The sequence below is a fragment of the Pollachius pollachius genome (assembly GCF_949987615.1).
Source record: "Pollachius pollachius genome assembly, chromosome: 2".
Classification (NCBI taxonomy): Eukaryota; Metazoa; Chordata; class Actinopteri; order Gadiformes; family Gadidae; genus Pollachius; species Pollachius pollachius.
In genome coordinates, this window is record NC_136935.1 from 20,185,004 (window position 1) to 20,206,307 (window position 21,304).

The following is a 21,304-nucleotide window of genomic DNA, read 5'->3' on the forward strand; positions in this document are numbered from 1 at the left end:
TTTATAGAAAATGTGATTTTTACTTTTGAATACTAATAGGATGTATCGAATATTTTAAGTGATACAGGCCAACATATACGAATCATAAGTCAAAACCGGGAACTTTGACCGATGCATACACATACAAATGTACCGTCAACATTTTTAGTCTGTCTTTCTTTTCACACAAGGGAACTGTATGACGAGTAGAGAGAGGAGATAATGAGTGTGTTTCTCTTTAAGCCGGTGTACGTCGAGCCCTGTCTGTTGCAGGAAGGAGGGGGATACATCTTGCGCATGCGCAGTAGCAAAACAAACATCCAACGAGCTGTCTAGGATCCTTAATATTAACACTTTACTGAGAAATAGGAAGTGTCAACGCTAATAAGGTGCCACTCATTTCATCGTATCATCTGCGTCCTTTAATTCTACTTTGTTTACAAATGCAGCCGATACTTGACAGCGGTGCAAGTTGGGTAACGTTAGTTAGAAGCGCCAAATTTAAAAGCAGAATGTAAAAACAAGGAGCTTGAGGAAAGACCAACTAAACAACTAACACGACCAATGAAGACCTGCTGTTTTATGTTAAACGTCAATGTCATAACTAGACAGAATTATCCAGTCTAATTCTCTGTACTCTTCGCTAATACACGAGCGTCCTTTCATATTTATTTTGTTCTTCACAGATGACGCAGACAACTCGTACCGGGAGGTTACGAAAGGAGGTCAAATACACTGAGACGGACGCTGACCTGTGAGTTTTCACTTACATACAATATCTATTTAAAAAATGATTTACACTTTACCTCATGCTTTTGTTGTGATGTAGCACAGCTCGAGTCCAGTAAGAGTTTAATTGACATGTTGTGTTAACCAAGATGCTCTTCTCTTTTGTACCCAGGTCGTTCTCCCAGTCAATGAGTAGTGAGGAGGAGCTTGATGAATGGCGACCTCCGGAGCCCAAGGTATCTACTGAGACCACCATAGACCCTGTGTCGGGGAAGAAGAAAACTGCTGCCAAGAGAACCGCTAAGCCCAAAGAACCCAGGGCTCCTAAAGCCCCCAAAGAACCAAGGGCTCCTAAAGCCCCCAAAGAACCCAGGGCTCCTAAAGCCCCCAAAGAACCAAAGGCCCGGGCCCCAGCCAAGACACCCTCAAAGCAGAAAGCTTGTGTGCCCAGAACCACCAAGGCCTCAACATCTACCATGGGGCCTGGAAGAAAGAGGAAGCATGAGGACACGGCGGCAGAGGCAGAGAAGCAGGGGCGCAGGGATGGAGGAGGACAGTCAGACCAACCCAATAGATACTCAGAGGGAGGAAAGCCCAGTGTCACCATGAAGATGGAGGTGAGCATGATCAAGATAATAAAGCTTGGGCAGGGGACTTGAAGTAGGCGACTTCCACCATTTCGAAGGTCTTAGATTGTCAAAGTTACATTTAACTAAATGCAACCACACACATTTTCCTCAGAAAATGCACATGCGGCGACATGTCTAGTTGTTATTTGTATTATTCCGCCACTTTCTCCTGTTCAACATGTTTCTGTTGCTCGCTTTTTATCTAACCACATTGATCACATTAATGCCTATTGATGAAATCCCAAATCTGGTCAAAGTGGAAGATTTTAGAAGATCCTATAGGGGCCTGGTATGGCCCTCATATTAGGAGTCTTCTAGTGTTCTACAACAGTGGTGCTAAAAGTTGTTATACCTCGTACCACCTCAAAACATATTTGGCTCTCCAAGTACCACCATTATGACCGATGTTAAAATACAGTAGCTTATGCCTGCCCTATTCAGCTACATACAGTTCACGCAGGCTAATTTATTCCTTACAAGAATATTATTTATTTTTAACTGTACAAAGGGGTAGCACTAGAAGTGGCACAAACTCTTTCACACAACTCTCATAGAACACAAGGGGCCACCCCTCTCTCTCTCTCACACACACACACACACACACACACACACACACACACACACACACACACACACACACACACACACACACACACACACACACACACACACAGCAAGTGAGAACAGTAAAGGCAATAATAATATGATTAAAAGTTGGCCAGTATGAAGACAACTGAACTTTCTAATGAGAAGGGTGGGCCTGCCTCTGCGAACACTGTCCTGCGATGTCTACAGGACAGTCTCAGGTCAGCTTCAGTTTCAGGTCTGGCTCGGCATCCATCCTGCTTCTGTATTTAGTATTTATAATGGCAAGTGAAGAGAGGCCTTCCTCGTACAGATATGTGGTTACAAAAATAAGGAGAAAGTGCATAGCCTTGTCTGAAAGGGCAGGGTATTGGCTGTGTAGCTGCATCCAAAAGTCTATGACAATGACCGCCTTGTGCCAGCAGACTTCAATGTTTCGAATGACAATTCTGGTAAACTCTCCTGCTCACCAACAGTGAACGGGTTTCTCATCCAGTTCTCTTCTGGAGTTACTGGGAAATATTCACACCACTGTTGTCCGAGCGAGACGAGGTGTGCAATGATATTGTTCCAGACTATTGAATCGTGGACTTGGACTGCTTCAATCCGTCACGTTTTCATAGGAAAAAAACAACTGGTTTCAGTGTTTCTCACAGGTCTGAAATATGCTTGTGTTGGTAGCCGGCGGAAAGGGCCGGCATTAACTGCCGTCATAAAAATTTGTCTACATGTGACCAACATCAAATCTTTCTGGGTTTTTCAAAGAAGAGCTTCAACGCCTGTGCGTATGGGAAGGCCTCTTGGGCTGGTCCTTATATCGATGTTCACAGACATGCAGCGAGGTGCTCCCCTTTCAGTCTGATTCTCAGGACAGTTTGGACCGGAAAAACAGATCCAACATTGTTTTTGAACTGTTGAATAAACTCACAAGTTGAGGCTAGGTTCGTCAAACATGACAAGAAGCTACATTTAATCTACTTAAAAACTATACATTTTCCGGCCATGCTAATACGACTACATATAAGTTAGAACTATACTCCTATAACCATAGTATTACTAATTATTAATCTAGTTATCATACCAATACTATTTCACATACTTATGCGACTACTCATAAGTAATGGCAATACTTCTTACTATCATACTAGTTCTACTTCCTCCACTTATCATACCAGTATTATTACTAATAAGTCATCATACCAATACTATTATATATAGTACTTGTTCTACTTTCACTACTTATCATACTTACATACTACTTATAAGTTATCATACTAATATAATCAATCATACAATAGTAATATATATCGTACTTCCACTTCCACTTCTTAATACCATACCATACTAATACTATTTCTCAACATACACTTTCTAACATATTAAAGATCATTTTACACTACAGTACTCACCGCACTTTATGCAGGAAATATAAATCGTAGGAAATAAAAATGTGATTCATAATGTGATGAATATACTAATAACGATAATGAAATAAATAATAATAAATAACAAGAGGGACAAACAATAGGCTAGAAAGGATAGTTCAGCTAACAATATATAAATCTAATGTTTAGAAGGATGACGCATAAAGCAATATGACTCTTTATTCGACTAACTAATAAATTAATTAACCGGTTTCCGGTAGGGCTGTGCGATAGACTAAATCTTCTATCATCTATCATCATGATATCGAGGATATAAATAATATATAAAAAATATAAATAAACAAAAGACGACACTGACAACGATGCCCATTAGTTTGGAGCCCAGTATATATATATTTGTACAATTATTACACCCAAAATAGTCAGAGCAGTTAAGGTTTGGTCGGAAAGAGCATAACGACCAACCGACCAGTTGTCGGCCCTAATGCAAATTAGTTACTCTGAAATTTGTGATATCATGGCGGCACCAGTAACATGAAATATAAGGCTTCGTAACAGTTTTGTGTAAACCAGTGGGTGATATCACAGACGCCACATCCGTATCTTTTACAATCTATGGCTCATCATATTTGCTTTTACTATGTACAACGCTATCCGCCATTGCTGTTTTGTACTGCAAGCATGTCCTGTAGCTAAAAACTGGTGTGGAAAGGTTTTGTTGCTTGAGGATTCAGGCTCTGTTTTTATAGACATGGGTGATAAAAGACCTTCTAGGATGTAGATTTGTTCTGCAGCTGTACATATATAATGTAAAGTTATTTACTTAAATGTTTATCCCTCTCTTTTCAACTCTTCCCCTCTCAGATGATAAAATGTTAACTCCTTTTCCTCTCTTCTTTTGTGTGACCTGGTAGAGGCAGTCCTTCACTGTGGCTGACGGCCCTCTCTCAGGGGGCTGGGTGGATGAGGCACTGTCTGGGAAAGGCATGGCAGTAAAGAAAGAGGAGAAGGAAGACTTTACCTTTGATGAGTCTTACGTTAAGAGACAGAAGACCAGTGGCGCCCCTGATGGACAGCCCAGTGCCTTGTCGTCACCTGCCGCACGAGCTTTGAGGAATGAACTCAACATGAACTGGGACCTGATAGAGGTACATACACACATGCACACACACTATAATATATTATGTATCAGTGGCGAGCTCTCCATGAAAACTGAATGTGGCATATGGCCAGGGGTTTTGAAAACGACATTACCAAAAAAAATCTTTTTCCTCCCAATCATTTTATTTTCAAAGGAAAACATCTACAATTTTGCCGCTGGGTTTTGGTCCCTTTGTGAAACTAGGCTTAAATGTTGACTGAATGCTGACTGTTGTCCAGCATATTTCACGCATGGGCTCTCTGTCAACTCCCGCTTTGGTGAGAGACAGTGCGGAGGAGCTCCACGCACTGAGAATTTTGGGAGAAAAGCTTTTAAGTAACACGTGACACCCAGCAATGGGTCAGCTAAACAACACATTTCCCAAGATACTACCGTTTCATGCTGAAGTAACCCACCCAAAGATGTGACCATCAAAACTACTCTTTCAAACATTATAACTAGAGGCTGACCGATACTGGATTTTAGGGGACAATGTCAATACAGATATTAGGGAGTAAAAAATGACAGATATCGAGATATATCGGCCAATATTCAAACTATAGATATGTCTGCCTTTATTCGATGTGTGTGTGTGTGTGTGTGTGTGTGTGTGTGTGTGTGTGTGTGTGTGTGTGTGTGTGTGTGTGTGTGTGTGTGTGTGTGTGTATACCTCGTGGTGTCCTGTGGGTGGAGCTCTTCCTTGGGATTTGCTGTTCACATTCCAGTAATGCTTCGGGCCACAGCATCATCGCATTAAAACCATGGGGAGGATCTACTGACCTTCACACAGATCACGATGTGAATCTATTTGTGTTAGGAGTGTAACGGGATGTGCCAGTTAACGCATTTAGAGTTTCAACCACCACAGTAAAGGATTTAAAACAGGTGATTACGTTATGTATAAATCGACACCATTTCTAAAGTTTTCATCTCAGCTAACATATATGCCGATACCGATATATCTGTGATTGGCCAGTATCGGTTGATAAATCGGCCATCCGATTTTATCGGAGCCTGACCGATAGCGGTTGGGTTCTAAATATAACAATAGATCAGTTATTCATCCCTGCAAACTTAACGCTTTTTGGCGACAATCGCCGTTTTCTTGGTCAATTGGGTCATTCACGTGAATTGTGTAGAACCAGTGATTTTTTTTTAGGGGGTGGGGGAAGGCTGCCTTTCAAATGCATGCCATGCAGGCTAGAATTGCAAAACATTATTGGATAATTCTTCTAATTGACATTTCTCTAGGCCAATCGGAATCTCAGCACTTGCTTCAGAATCTTGAAGCACACAGCGCCAACTGAGCTCGCCTTTGGATGAGACGCCGGGCTATCTCACGAGTCTGATGGAAACTCTTAACGTCAATTTTAAGTAGGCGTGTACGGTATAGCTGGTATAGAAAGTACACCAGTGTGAATTTGCGCTAGGGTATGGATTTTGATGTTACCGTGAGACCGGTGTGACTGGTAGACAGTGTTGTGTCTAACGCGCAACAAAGTAAGTCACGCGTTAATACAGTAACCTAACTACTTTTTCACGTAAAAAGTAAAGTTACACGCAACTACTGAAAATATGGTAATGAAACATAGTTCCTTTTTCAATTCGGTGCAACGTTACTTTTCCCAGGGACAGATTTGACAGCGATACTGCCTTCTCAGGCAGTATGCTATTGAGCATGCAATAGTCCCTTCTCGAGCTCTCATTCCAAACCGTACGAGACAGACGCTGGTAGTGTGAAGCTGTCTCTGAATATCAGACATTGCTTCCGCAGGAATTTTCCAAAGCCAGTCCTTACGACAAAATGCCAGCAGTGGAACAAGGTAACAAACGCCGTCACCGTTTACTTGTGTAAGGACATGGTTCCCTTTCAAAATGTCGAAAGAAAGGGCTTTAAAGAGATGGTCAAAACACTCGATCCCAGGTACGCGTTACCTGCCCGCACACACTTCCGCCAAATTGAGATGCCAAACTATACGGCAAGGTCCGCAAGCAAGTGGAGAAACAAGTCCATACTAATAAACATTAGTGTTTTTCAGAGATAGAAGTAACTTGAGAAAAGATTTTTAATTTTTTTATGCAGTTTTGCTGCTTAACCAGTATTTTACCCCTTCAGAAGCATTTATATTGGAATTAGAAGATCTCTTGTCTCTGCATCTCAGACATCGCTCCTGCAGGCATTTTCCAAAGCCAGTCCTTACATCAAAAAAAGCCAGCGGTGGAACGAGATAACAAACGCCATCACTGTTTACTTGTGTAAAGCCATGGTTCTCTTTCAAAATGCCGGCTTTAATGAGATTGTCAAAACACTCGACCCAAGGTACGCATTAACTGCCCACACACACTTCAACCAAATTGAGATGCCAAAACTATACGGCAAGGTCCACGAGCAAGTGGAGATTAGTACCAGTATTTTACCCCTTCAGAAGCATTGAAATTAGAAGATAAAATTAACATACCGTGATATAATACCGTTACCGTCTATGCCTGAAATCATACCGTGATATACATTTTAGTCCATACCGTACAGCCCTAATTTGAAGGAACTATCTTACGTTAAATTCGAGGTAAGTCAAGCTTTTTGGAGCAAAACACGCTATTTATTTGCTTGATTCAATTAACGTTAGCTACCGCTTTTTTGATGTGGTATAATTGACAATAATATTGTATTTTTAGGACTGAGTCAACGCCGAGTACTGCACGAACGTAGACCTTGCATAAAGTTAGTAATTTCTAACAACATAGGGCTATTTAGATAAATAATCTGGCAAGCGTGTTGTCCTAGGCTAATACACCAACGGCAAATTTCTGCATAATAAAGGGCTACATTTTGCATCCAAATCTGTCATTTGAAATATTTCCATTTGTAATGTGTGCTACAACCTCCGTAATGAATATTCACGCTAAATCCCGGCCAGGGTAGCTCAGAATTCGAGTAGCCGTATATCTCGAAACACCAATAAGTCCTTGGACCGATGATTTTCGCCCCCCCCCCTTTTAACTCTGTGGAGTTTACAGGTCTGGCTATTATATACATGCATGCATTTTCAACACACAAGTAGGACAAATCCAATGCATGCCCTTCTTGAAAAGCAACGTGACGCACTGACGTTGAAGAATTAATCTAGATTACTAGAAATGTATATTCAAGAGAGAGTTATTGTCCTGGGTTTGATGAGTGTGTGGTAGGGGTGTACGGTATAAACGGTATAGAAAGTACACCGGTGTGAATTTGTGCTACGTTATGGATTTTGACGTTCCTGTGAGACCGGTGTTACCGGTAGACAGTGTTGTGTGTAACGTGTTACAAAGTAAGTAACGCATTAAAGCAGTAACGTTACTACTTTTTCACGTAAAAAGTAAAGTTACGCGCAACTACTGAAAATATGGTAACGAAACGTAGTTCCTTTTTTCAATTCGGCGCAACGTTACTTTTTCCAGGGACAGATTTGACAATGATACTGCCTTCTCAGGCAGTATGCTATAGCAAGCACGCCTGCGTGCTTGTGCAGTAATCCCTTGTCTCTGCATCTCAGGCATCGCTTCCGCAGGTATTTTCCAAAGCCAGTCCTTACATAAAAAAAAAGTCAGCGGTGGAACGAGATAACAAACGCCGTCACTGTTTACTTGTGTAAGGACATGATTCCCTTTCAAAATGTCGATAGAAAGGGCTTTAAAGAGATTGTCAAAACACTCAATCCAAGGTACGCATTAACTGCCCGCACACACTTCAACCAAATTGAGATGCCAAAACTATACGGCAAGGTCCACGAGCAAGTGATTAGTACCAGTATTTTTCCCCTTCAGAAGCATTTATATTGAAATTAGATGATAAAATTAACATACCGTGATATAATACTGTTACCGTCTATGCATCAAATCATACCGTGATACAGATTTTAGTCCATTCCGTACAGCCCTAGTGTGTGGCATATTACATGTTTATTTGCGTTTCTTAGAGTCACAGTCGATTTTGGAAAGGTTTGTCACTGATATGTATGCATGCAGGCAGCTTTTTGGAAAGATTTGAAATAAGATAAGAGTATGTTCATAAAAAAAAAGGCTATTAAAATAGTGTTCAATTTAAATTTCACAATATCTCAGTCAAACGATTATTGGCACAGCGCTATCTAGTACTAAACCGGTTGGCCATGAGGATTTTAAACCTGTTTTCTTACATTATGCTATTGTTTTAGTGTTGGTGTCAAAGTAGTTTTCCAGTTTGTTTAAGGTTGAGTTTAAGATCATACTAGACTTAATAACATGTTTAAAACTCTTCAAACCTGAAAATCAATTGTTCTGTAAGCTACACTTTTGCAAAAATGATTCAAGAAAGATTGTTGAAGTAATAGGAAGGCAGATCAGAACACAGATTCAGCACGTCTCACTGTGTTAATAATATTTTGAAGGGATGTATGGTGGAAGGATGAATACATATAACCTGCTGACGACTAAAGCCATGGTGGTATGTTGCTGCGTGTGTCTCCTTTCCTCTAGCTCTTGTCCACGATGACTGTGGTGGAGCGCTGGGTGTGTGTGAACATAGTGAAACTCCTGCGGGAGGAGAACACAGTGCCTTTCATGGTGCGCTACAGAAAGGACATGATCAACCACATGGATGCTGACGCTGTCCGCGATGTGCAGCTGGTGTACGAGGAGATATGGTAGGTGGGAGTGTGTGTGTCGGGGAGAAAGAGGGGACAGATACACATTTTCCAGTGAAAACAGTAACAGTTCTAAATGTTGTATGATATAAAGCACTTTGGGTGTCTTCAAAAGTGGTTTATAAATGCAACAATTATAATAATATTGTTGGCCGCTAGATGGCAGTAGTTACCAGCCTAAGAACCTTTGATTTAAACATTTGATTGGGTGTGTATGAAAATGTTGTACCACTGATTCTTTACAAATTTTAAATAATTACCTGATAAACATGGCCAAGAATATATGATTGTGTCTCTGAATGTTTTATATCCAAAACATCATCTTCAAAGTTGGTACCTGGATTCAGAGCAATAGAATAAACCTGCATAATCGTGTCCTCTTATGTAAAGTGTAAAGGAGACACAGCAAAGCATCAGTTTGTAACAGATAAGTGCTGGTCAACTTTCAAATGCCTCTAAAAATGCAGGTGCATCTCAATTACAATATTGTTAAAAAGTTCTTTAATTTCTATAAATTAATTTAAAATGTGAAACTCAAATATTATATTGATTTATTACACCGAAATTGAAATATTTCAAGCCTTTATTTGTATCTAACCCATAAAAAAATATTTTTGGTACATTGAAGCATGGAAGTGTTATGGAAGTCCAGGTTGCTGGGATAGCAGCCTTCAGCTCGTCTGTATTGTTGGGTCTCACGTCTCCTGACAAAACATTTTCTATGGAGTTCAGATCAAGCAAGTTTTCTGGCCAATAAAGCACTGTAATCCTATTGTCATTAAACCAGGTATTGGTACTTTTGGCATTTTGGGCAGGTGCCAAGTCCTGCTGGAAATTGGATTCTTGGATTTTGTGCCTCTCCCAGGGGTGTTGATAGACCTAGAGCTTTACTGGGGCACAGGCTCCCACCTCCCAATACTTTTTTTTTTTTTTTTTAATGTGTGCACAATATGAAATAGATGGCTACAGAAGGGTATGTACAAGCTTCAAAATCATTATCGTCACTTTCGTACTGTAGGCTATATAATAAAGCACTGGTAAAGGTAAAGATTTAAAGATTCATGAGTACCGTACAATGATATTTATTTAAACACATACACACCTCAAAGATTAGCAAACAATAAGATCCTCTTACTGCAACCATTTAAGATAAGAAATACTCAGATTCTTAGCTACCTCAACCTCAATCCACATTTAAAATAAGTATTTCAGGAAAATAAAGTAACTAACTAAAAAATAAACAAAGTCTCTTTATGACCTTCACTTTCTTATCTAAAGCAGTATTATGCAGGATGCTGGATGAAGGAGAAGTTGTGCCTTAGGCTAACAATAACTCTAATCTGACATAATATGAGTTTCATTTAAAATTAAAGTATTTAAATTAATTAACTTTTCCAAATATTCAAATTTATTAAGATGCACCTGTACGTTTATTTCAAGACCGATGAAGTTTTATAATCAGTGCGGTTTTGGTTTGATCACTGAATGCTCTATAAGTTAAGAACAGTGGAGTCTCCATGGAGAATAGTGCCGAGGTTTCCCTGAGCAAGATACCTAATTCTAACTGCTCCCGACGAGCTGGCTGTTGCCTTGCATGGTTGACGCTGCCTTCAGTGTGTATGGACCTTTTGTAAGACGCCTCGGATAAAAAAGCTTTTGCTAAATTCTAGTGCTGTCAGTAACGCAAACCAATTTTAACGGCATTAATATTTTTATTGCGCGATTAACGCTCTTTTGGCTTGGCAAATGTGCTGTCTAGCAACAACTAGTCACGTTAGAAAAACTACAACACCATACCGGATCTAGCTACACCGTAAACAAAACAACAAGCACATCGCATGAACTTGTTGGGGCGAGCAATGATACAGAGCGGGTGAAAAACTGCTTAAAAGTGTGTGTGTGTTTGTGTGTCACTCTGTTCGAGCCTGCACAAGAGTTCAATGTTGTCATTAGCTGATACGTCTTTCTGACCAATCACAGTTCAAGGCCCACCTGGGCTGTACCACTTCCGGAGGGGCCGCTCAGTTACTCCCCTCTAGACAAAATCGACTTGGTTGCGACGTTGACAGTGTTGCGTCTGTTGAGTGAGTGAGAGGTTGCAGGCGCACAGCTCAGGCTGCCGGATGGCGCTGCAAGGAACTTTTATAAACGCAATATTGTTATCCCGCAGTAATCAGCCCGACAGCCCCGAAACGTTAACGGCCCACCGGGAATTCTCCCGACTCTCCCGATTACCACTCCGCCACTGTGTGTGTGTGTGTGGGCGTTATTCGATAGCCTGATAATGTGTATAGGCCTACGTACGGTAGGAATATTCATACTGGTTTAAATAATAAATGTTATAGTATTTCCCATCTTTGCTTAGCAAGAGTTTTGTTCGAAAGTTCAGTGATTGAAACAAATAAAAGCCTGGGCTATTGAAGTTTTACAGTAGGCCTACCACTGTCATGCACCTACCCGATGTCAAGTGGACCGGGTTGAATTCACTGCGGGTCTCTCTTATATCCATCTTACCAAATATATTTTATTACTGTCCTTCTCAACACTCTCTGATCTCACTAAAATGCTAGCAGCACGAAATCAAGGGATATTCAGAATAGAAAAAAATGTGCGATTAATCGCGAGTTAACTATGACATAATGCAATTAATCGCGATTAAATATTTTAATCGCTTGACAGCGTAAAAGAGACGAGAAATACCAATTCAGATCACGGAAACAAAATAAAATGAGTTAAGCCTGCCTTGAATTCATCATGTATCAACATATTCTTGGCTTGGTTATTTCACGCAAAGATTTCAGCAAATTACACAATTTTGGATGTGCAAGAAGGGCCGGAAGATGAGTTTGGAGCTGCTTTTGCTTAGTGATTTCTTCTCCTCAAGGTCAAGGGTCAATTTGTTCTTGCGACCTTACAAACTCATTTCCCGTGTGCTGCCCGCTTTTGCACTACATTTCTCAATTGTCATTGACAATATTCCAATAAATACCTTCATGGCTTTACTGTTTTACTGTATTTTTCTATGTATGTATTTAAAGTCATCTCTCTAAGAAGACTCAGTCAGTGATCCAGACACTGAGGAAGGATGGGCTCCTGAATGCAGAGCTGGAGAACAACCTGAGGAGCTGCAGGTCGCTGGATGAGCTGGACCACATGGTCAGACACAGTCCCACCTGTTACTTGCATAATTTGGCATATTAGCTGTAATGATGTATTTTTTCTCAAAACTCGACCCATGTTCATTTACTTTCACATTAATGTTTTCTGTTTCCTGTCTATCCCTCCCTCTTGCCCCTATATCTTTTCAGTATTCGCCGTATAAGAAAGGCAGTAAGCTGAGTAAGGCTCGGAGGGCCAGAGACCTGGGCCTGGAGGAAGCTGCTGTCGTACTGTTGAACCGGCCTAATGACCTGCATATCCAGTCTTGGGTCAAGCCTGGCAGTGAGGGTAGGAGACATTGACTTACAGACACAAACACACACATGTGCAGGACATTTACCCTCCTTAACAATAATTCTCCAAATGTTGCTTTGCTTCTGGCTCTATTTGGCTGCAGTCTTTAAAGTACCTTAAGGTGGCACCAAAGGTCCATGAAAAATACAGTTCTCACACCCAACATTTCAGCAAGGCAACATATGTAGCAGCATCTGTTGTCATCTGTTGAACTAAACATCTAGTTAAAACGATTATAACTAAATAGGTCCGGTTGGGGCTGGGCTTTTGTTGTGTATGTTTGTGTTAATCATTTTTTCTGCTAATGTGTCTGTACCTGTCAGGTCTATCTTCAGTGGAGGAGGTGATGACAGGTGTGAAACACATTTTGGCTGATATGATTGCCAAGGATCCAGAGTCCCTGGCCTACATAAGGACACTGTAAGAATAGCTTCCAAATACATCATCATCATCATCATATGATATTTCCGACGCAATGTCATTGATATGAAGAAAAACTGTAATGGATATTGATATCATAGGGTTTTATAGAATATTTTTACATCTTATAGTGTGAAATATTGTCCAATGTCTAGTCTTTACACCAAGACTAATCTGAATGAAATCTTTACTTTTTCTACAAGCTGTCTTATTTGGCAAGGTTATCTTGCCAAATAATAAATAAATAGCTCTTGAAACTTTATTTTATTTTATTTTTAGGCTTGTATAGTTATAGGAACAAACAAATAATACATAATAAAGCTGTTGAGCTCTCAAGCCATACCGATTATTACATTATTAATGGTCTTTATTCCTATAATTTAAGAGACTTCTCGCTCTGAACGGCAACCAGGGCTGACGTCCCCACAGCCCACTTGGAGGCGGGGGGCTCACTTTGACTTATTGTGCATATGCTTGTAATTTACAAATGTAATTATACATTAATGATAATGAAAAATTATTAATAATTAAAATTAATAATATTATTAATATATCAGTCAAGAATACCCACCTGGGGTGTTGAATAATGCAAAGAACAAAATAAACCCTTTAGCACCCATAACACCTTTCCCAAATTAGTTTGCCTATCACAACTTTGTCATTTTTACTAACTAAACTTTTACTAAACTAACTTTTATCACAACCGCTGCCTGGTTCAGCACCCATAGAACGCCAGTGTCAGGCCACCAGATGTACAGGGAGGTAAAGGGAGGACAACTGCCAATGCTGTAGCAACCTGTCTATGGTAAATGCAACACAAAAACGCCCCTAGGAGTAAGCGTTACAAATTCAGGCAAATCAATTCTCCTTGGGGAGCCCTGAATGATCTAACAACTCTGATTAATTACTTTTCGCCACTACTCTTTTAACTTTTTTTGTTTAGAATTAAGGTAAGCTACAAGGTGTTGTATCAAAATATCAAATACATATGTTCATATACCATGCCGTTTACCAGAAGGTAGTCTGGAAAGGGTTAGTTTGATTAGTCTTTTAGATTTATGTTCATCAACAGAAATAAGTCCCAAAATTAAAAAATGATTCTTTGACATACCACATGGTAACATCTGTTGTTTTGTTCCTAGTCCAATTGCTCCAAATGAGTAATGGATAAGACCACTCAAGATTTTATTTTTCTAATTTTATTAAGTTCTATAAATTTTAATTCTATAAATTTCTCTGCTGAGATGAATAAAGTATATCTTATCTTATCTTATCTTAACTTGCACATTTGCGACGCCTGCTGGAGAGAATACAAACTGCGTCCTTGAAGATACAGTGTGGATCATGTTCACTTGGTATAAAGTCGCGAAATAGCTTGTAACCTTGTTTTACAATATCATTTCTGTATTAAAGAATGCACAGTGGTAGTCATCTTTTTGGAAAAGTCATGAAACGCAATCCTGAATGTTTTACAAATGTTTTTGATATTCAGCAGCAGTCAAAATTACCCCGACTCCCGGTGGTTCTAGTGTTTAGTGCCTTACTTCTTTGTTGCTATTTGCTTTTTAAAGCATTCCATCGTGTGTGTGTGTGTGTGTGTGTGTGTGTGTGTGTGTGTGTGTGTGCGTGTGCGTGCTTGCTTTTGTGCAGGTGTGGGAACAGCTTTGTGACAATCCAGTCGTCTGTGTCCAAAGTGGCCCTGAAGGAGCAGGAAGGGGGCAGCCAGCCCAGTCACAGCCAGGCCAAACCTGGGGCCCAGCACAAGAAGAGCAGGGACATAGACAAATTCCACCTCTACTTTGATTTCACTCGCCATATTCAGCGCATCCAGGCTCACCAGGTAGGATACATATGGGAAATAAATATATATATATATATATTGTACATATCTATTTTGCTTATAAAAGGAAAAAAATGTGCTGAGTATCAAGATTTCCGATCCAATATTTTCCAATGACAACAAAATTGGCTCACACTAATCTGAAATGAATCTACAATTTGAACAAGCTATTTTGTTCTACAGGCGAATATCGTCAAACTAATTCCAACAGTGAGGAGCTTCTATAAATCTTCATTACCCTTTTTAATTAGGCTTAGGGCTATATAGTTATCGGAACAAACAAATTATAAAAAATGAAGCTGTTGAGAATTCTAACCATACTCTGCATGCCTGGCGATGCATTTCAGACTCAAGAATGCACAGTTTATTGTATTTTAATAGGTGAACTGATCGGATCAAGATTAAATTAATAAAAATGCCATGTGAATGCGTGAGCCATTCATCCATCTTTTTACAGTGCCCCCCTGAGAGTCATGGTTGTGATAATTTATTTAGCTTATTTTGCGTTCCCTCGTTCCTTCCCTTTGGCATTACCTCAAAATACGTATGTGTTCATGGCAATACTTTTTGCGTTTCCTCGCAATCCTTTTGCGTTATCTAGCAATATGTTTCGTGTTCCCACACCATTCTTTTGCGCTACCCCACGATCAGTGACTCTGATTTCACTTAGATCAGTAACTAAGTAAAACTTTGTTAAAACACAAACGATGCCTCTTAACTGCTGCAGTAAGGAAGATGGTGAGCTACAACCTTATTTTAACCTAAAGAGCCGTCTTCTGAGCTGGACAAATAACGTTGGTCTATACTTTCTCCAAATTAATGATTTGGGCTGTTAACAGGGCATACCTCAATTGAACATCTCCAAAACATGTTTTAAAGAAGACACACCCACTTATCATAATCCCCTTCATCCACAAACTACCATTCGCTACACTATTTTACATTGGACTATAAAGTGCAAATCCATTATAATTTAATCCTCTAAATGCCTCTGAGGATATTTTGGTGACAAGACAGAGCATAAGCTTTCATAAGTCTACATAGGCGTCCAAGAGAGGGTAAAACATGTTGGATACGTCTATATAACACCATGGTGTGGGGTTGTGTGGAGCTCTCTCTGTGCATCCGTTTAGGTAGATTTCTGCGTCCAAGAGAGGGTTTAGCTTCTAGGACATATATATATATAACGCCTTAGTGTGTGTGGGTGTTTGCAGCGGGTTATGTTGATTTCCGCGTCCGAGAGAGGGCAAAGCCTCTTTGATGTCTTTGCAGCACTTGATGTTGATGTCTGAGAGAGAGTTACGCTACTAGGACACATATTAATAACGTGACGTGTCCATCTGTGCAGAGGAATGGTGATGTCTGCGTCTGAGAGACGGTTTAGCCTCTAGGACACTTAGTAGTATAACGCCACGGTGTGTGTGTGGAGCGCCTTCCAGCCAGCTGTTCCGTTGGTATTTATGTCCACGTCCGAGTTGGATAGATAGTATAATGCCACGGTGTGTGGCTCAGTTGATATACAACAGTGATTATATCAATTGAATGCTCCTACACAATGACACTACCAAGGAAACACTCGCAAATGGGTCCTTGCCATTTGGGTAGCCACCCCCCTCCATCCTACAACTCTTAGCCCGGAACACATTTTTTTAAAACCTGTTCTCCAGAGGTGTCAGTCTGTTCTGGGCTAGTGTAGAACTATGGCGACCTCCATCAGAAGAGGACCTGCTGCCCCATGTAGATATAAGGGCTCATTCTAAGGAAACGAAAACACAATTCTTATTTCATGAAATTAAACACCAATTTGAACATACTTATGAATATTATATATTTCTCCAATCAGACTTTACACTTTTGAATGTCTGTTTACACTCAATTCAACCCTTAAGATGTTACAAATAATTGTAAGCCAGTATTCACGTCAACATTTCTTCATTCATTGTCTTTCCTAGTTGAGTTTTACTGTTTGTTCCTGCTTCAGAATATCTATGGCAGAGGTTCAATCACACATAGCACTGTATATTTAACCTTGGATTTGAGATGGATTATGCAGAATGGGCTCTGTTATAAGGCTAGGCCAAGCACACTCAAACCATTCGCAGGCAGCTGCACCACTGCCCTTGAAATGGACTTGGAACTCTTTATTTTTGTTGCACTTAAACAGATGAAATCTGGTTTATACAATAGACACACACACACACACACACACACACACACACACACACACACACACACACACACAGAGTGTACGAGGAGTGACTTCTCCTCGTACACACACCATCTGTTTGTGTTTGTGTCAGTTTTTTGTGGCTGGTGCTCAGGAGCTCTGAATGCCACGTCAGTCGCTGTTAGGCTGTACCCCCTCTGTCCGTGACGCCCCCTGTACCCCAGTGACTACTAGGGTTCTCTGAGTGGGTCCTGGGCCTCATGTGTCACCCCTGCTTCCATCACCGGCTGACTCGCCGCCACCAAGCACTCCCTGGCAAGCATGCCACAGTGCCCCACAGGCGCAACACACACAAACACGCACACACACACACACCCACACCCCCATGCGCACACACAAAGTACATCGTAACCCCCCTTCCTAACCATTCTCTCCACTTAACATATGTGACATGTCCCCTGCTGACATGCCATTGGATTAGGAGGCTTTGATTGACTGGCATGCTCCTGCTCTGACAGCTAATGCTGCTGGGTCTAAAGACGGAAGGAGGGAAGGGGGGGAGGGGGGGAAGGAGGTTGGAGCGATAGAAAAATGGAGAGCCAGTGGAGATGAGCAACAAATAGGTGTGGTCCTAGCCTTTGCCTATTTCTCCCACCCGATCCCTCCCCTCTCAGTCAGCCTGTCTCTCTCCCCCCATGCCCGTCCCACTCCTCCTGTGTGTGAGGCGGTTAATTCGAGTGACGCACCGTTGTCACAGAGCGTTAATCCAGCGGCCACTGTGACCCTGCTAGCTGTCAGATTCAGGCTAAAGTGAACCTTTTCTAGCCGTTAACTTGGTGGCCCCTTGTGTATGTCCGCATGTTTGTTTGTGTGTGTTAGCTTGTATGCTTCGGGTGTGTTTTGACAGGCGGCATGTGTGTGAGCTTGTTTGTTTAAGCAGAAGAAAAATTATGTCGTATAATGTACCAAATTTGGAGGTTTGTTAAAGGTTGAGCATGGGAGGGATGGAGACAGGAAGCAATTGCGTGTGAATACTATGGCACTTATTTAGCTATTTCTCAAACTTCATAATCATCTCTTTATGTCGACTAGTTATTAGCACACTGTATGACTGTATGACCAAACTTAAATAATTGTTTTTAAATAGTGATATAATATGATAATATATAAATCAATATAAATTATATATTCTTTCATTGATGTACTTATAATGGTCAATATTTTTACGAATGTACAGTTAAGTGAAACCTCTGAATTACTCTAGCAATTGTGAAACAATTAGAAATGATTTCCTTTTAATAGTTTTACATTTACATAGAATATGTAGACCAATATTAAGTTAAATTGTGTCCTTTATGAAAAGTGTTTTTAAAAGCTGCAAACTTGGCACACATGTACCCGGTGACGGTGGGACTAAATGGTGAAAGAAATCATAGCAATAAGACGGCGGAGATAAACCATTTTAAGAAAGATATGTGCGTCTTCATAACGTTTAAACAGCTATAATTTTGCGTCAAAACGACGAGGGCTCGGCTCTCGAATGGCTAGGAAGAGGATATTCCTTAGTAGTCAAATGTCCCATTCCTTAGTAGCCAATTACCATGCCAAATGTCAAGTCTATATTAAAAAATATTTTACATAATCTAAATCGCGGCCTCACTCCAGTGCTGCCTGGGATTTAAAGTGGTAGCCTATATACACATTTTCTCTTAAGTCGGTTTTTAAGGATGATTGTGCCATTGTTGAATTAGAAACATTGTCGTGATGATTTTGAGAGAGAGAGAGAGGGGGGCTGGTGGTATGATGGAGGAAGGACTGATCTTGTCAAGCTTTGGCTTGAACTTGCCTAACTGTCAAAGCTGGCCTGTCCTTTTCACACACTTAACCTTAACCTAGGGAGACGCAAAGCATCTAGTAGGGAGAGAGATAATTACTGTTAGGGGTGGGCGATATGGCAAAAATTTCATATCACAATATTTTTCATGAAGGATCATGAGCCACATTCTTATCACGATGGTTGGGAGGGTAATAGAAAAAAATGGTAATTATTGTTATATTATGGGTTGGATCTAATGAGAGATCTACAACCAAAGACTTTGATCAGGTAGCCCTCCACAACAGAACAAAATAAGAAAATAAAGTCTCTAACACGTGTGCATGTTAACTCTATAGTCAAGCTCAGTAATAAGTGATCATAAACAGGAAACTAATGGGCCAATCCACGGTCCAAGTCTAGCGATGTTAACTGAAGATTGAAGCTTTTGAAGGGTGGCGTTAAAGGGGGCATTAGGAGAGGCGACAGTTGTTCATGGTTCAGCATTTAACACTACTAGACCCACAGGGAATTGGACCACTGGGTCTGCCTCTTGGTCCCCACTTAGGATTGCCTTATTGCCGTCTTTGTACTCTTTAAGGACACGAGTGTACTCAACATTTTGAATCAATACAGGCAGGGATTACACAACCCACTCATGCTGGTGAAAATTATTCTTTCCGTCATAACAAGGTAGTGCATTTTTGCTGCTCTGCTAAATTAAATGGTGTAAGGTTATTTCTATCGTACACTGAAACATATCATTAACGTGTATTAAATATTGTAATCAGTCAAATGCTTCAACGTTCTCTCTATCAATGCATGATTGGTCATGATTGGATTTGAATACCGTGCGTAGTCCGTCAGAACGGAGCTTGCCGTCTCGTTTTGAAACGCTGCTTTCAGAATATTACCCATATAACATAAAAGTATAAATGAACCCACTGTTTCAGGTAGAATTAGGAGACAATGAGATTTTAAGAAGTCTGTTTTGGACGGACGGTTCTAGGAAGAATGTGAATTGTTACTTACGACCCATGGCGTTGTGTATGAGCGTTATAATGAGCAATGTTATTTATGAAATGGCCACACAACGTGGCATAATACTATAAATGAACGAGAAGCTTAACCCTCACTAGTAACAGTACAAGTACAAATATCTAGTACAAATACAAAGGTAGTATCCAAAGATACTCTGTGAATACCTAATAAAGCTAAATGTAATTTCTCTGTAGGGAACCTGGTCACAAGCATTAGTTACTTAAATACCTAAATGATGGGAAAAGTCCAGTTTGAAAAATCCTAAAGCTCAGCTCAGAAACAGACTGTTTATATTTCAGTTTGCTTTGTGCTATGACAACCCGAGATCAAGCGCAATGTAAAGAAAACAAGTTGTATTTCTCCATAATGTTGCCAGACATTAAAAATGACAATCTGTACATGTCTTTTTCAAAAACAATTACTTTAAGAGGACATTGACGAGTTCCTATTGCCCCACGGCCGGAGATATACTTGCTTTTTAACTTCAACATCCCGAGAGAGAGAAACGCCCCCTTCCCCCATTTCAAAGCAGTTAGGTGACATTATGCGTTCTAATAGTTCTAACTAGTTTACCCCAAAAGTTTTATGTATATCATAAGTGTGCACCTGCACATGCACACCAATAGTGTTCTTTGTCAAATCATGTGATCCCCATAAACTAAAGCATATAAAAGCTGAGGCTCCACTGAGTCCAACAGTCCATACCCTATTACTCAGTGACAAAAAAAAAGTATTTTTATTAGTTTTTATATTGGATTTATTGTTATTATAATTCTGCCTAAATCTACCTTTACTAAAACCTCTTCAGCTTCACTTTATTGGCATTAAATATTGACCCAGTTGCTCATCTTCTGTTGTGCTGTGACCCTACAATACCAACTGATAATGCACTAGGTGGTTCTACTCTAAAACACAAAGAAATCTTTGTGGTACCCAAAACCTTTTAAGTACCGAAAAAATATTATTATCCGTCAGTTTGCTCTGTGCTCTGTCCAGAAAGGTAAACTTCATGGCTTAGATTAGAGTGTAGGGTGTAGGAGATATTTTCTCTCTGTCAATGCACCCAACTGAAGAGGGAAGGAAAATGTCACAAACATATTTGTCATATATGCAAGTTTGCTTTTTTTATTCCTTTTCTTACTATTCCATTAGGTGTGTGTGTGTGTGTGTCTGTGTGTGTGTGTGTGTGTGTGTGTGTGTGTGTGTGTGTGTGTGTGTGTGTGTGTGTGTGTGGCGGGTGTGTGTGTGTGTGTGTGTGTGTGTGTGTGTGTGTGTGTGGCGGGTGTGTGTGTGGCGGGTGTCTGTGTGGGTGTCCAATGCAACCTCTCATGCACACAGCTGCAATTCATGCTAGGGTGCAGCTGAGTGCTAGTGGTTATGGCGTTATGTGGGTGGGGGCGAGGAGGCCTTGCGGTGCCTTGTTGCTGATGGTGGTGCAGTGGTGGCATTTGTCAGCTT

The 21,304-nt window shown here is 40.5% G+C and overlaps 1 protein-coding gene across 1 annotated transcript in view; it reads left to right on the forward strand.

Annotated features, from left to right (window-relative positions):
• Positions 1 to 302: 302 nt before the first annotated feature.
• Positions 303 to 21,304, forward strand: part of srbd1 (S1 RNA binding domain 1) — a 104,572-nt gene continuing 83,570 nt past the window's right edge. The window contains exons 1-9 of the mRNA XM_079758775.1: positions 303 to 368; positions 666 to 733; positions 881 to 1,325; positions 4,222 to 4,455; positions 8,946 to 9,112; positions 12,151 to 12,268; positions 12,421 to 12,559; positions 12,889 to 12,985; positions 14,636 to 14,825. Of these exons, the coding sequence (XP_079614901.1) occupies positions 666 to 733; positions 881 to 1,325; positions 4,222 to 4,455; positions 8,946 to 9,112; positions 12,151 to 12,268; positions 12,421 to 12,559; positions 12,889 to 12,985; positions 14,636 to 14,825 (1,458 nt within the window). The 5' untranslated portion in view covers positions 303 to 368. The remainder of the gene's footprint in view (positions 369 to 665; positions 734 to 880; positions 1,326 to 4,221; positions 4,456 to 8,945; positions 9,113 to 12,150; positions 12,269 to 12,420; positions 12,560 to 12,888; positions 12,986 to 14,635; positions 14,826 to 21,304) is intronic.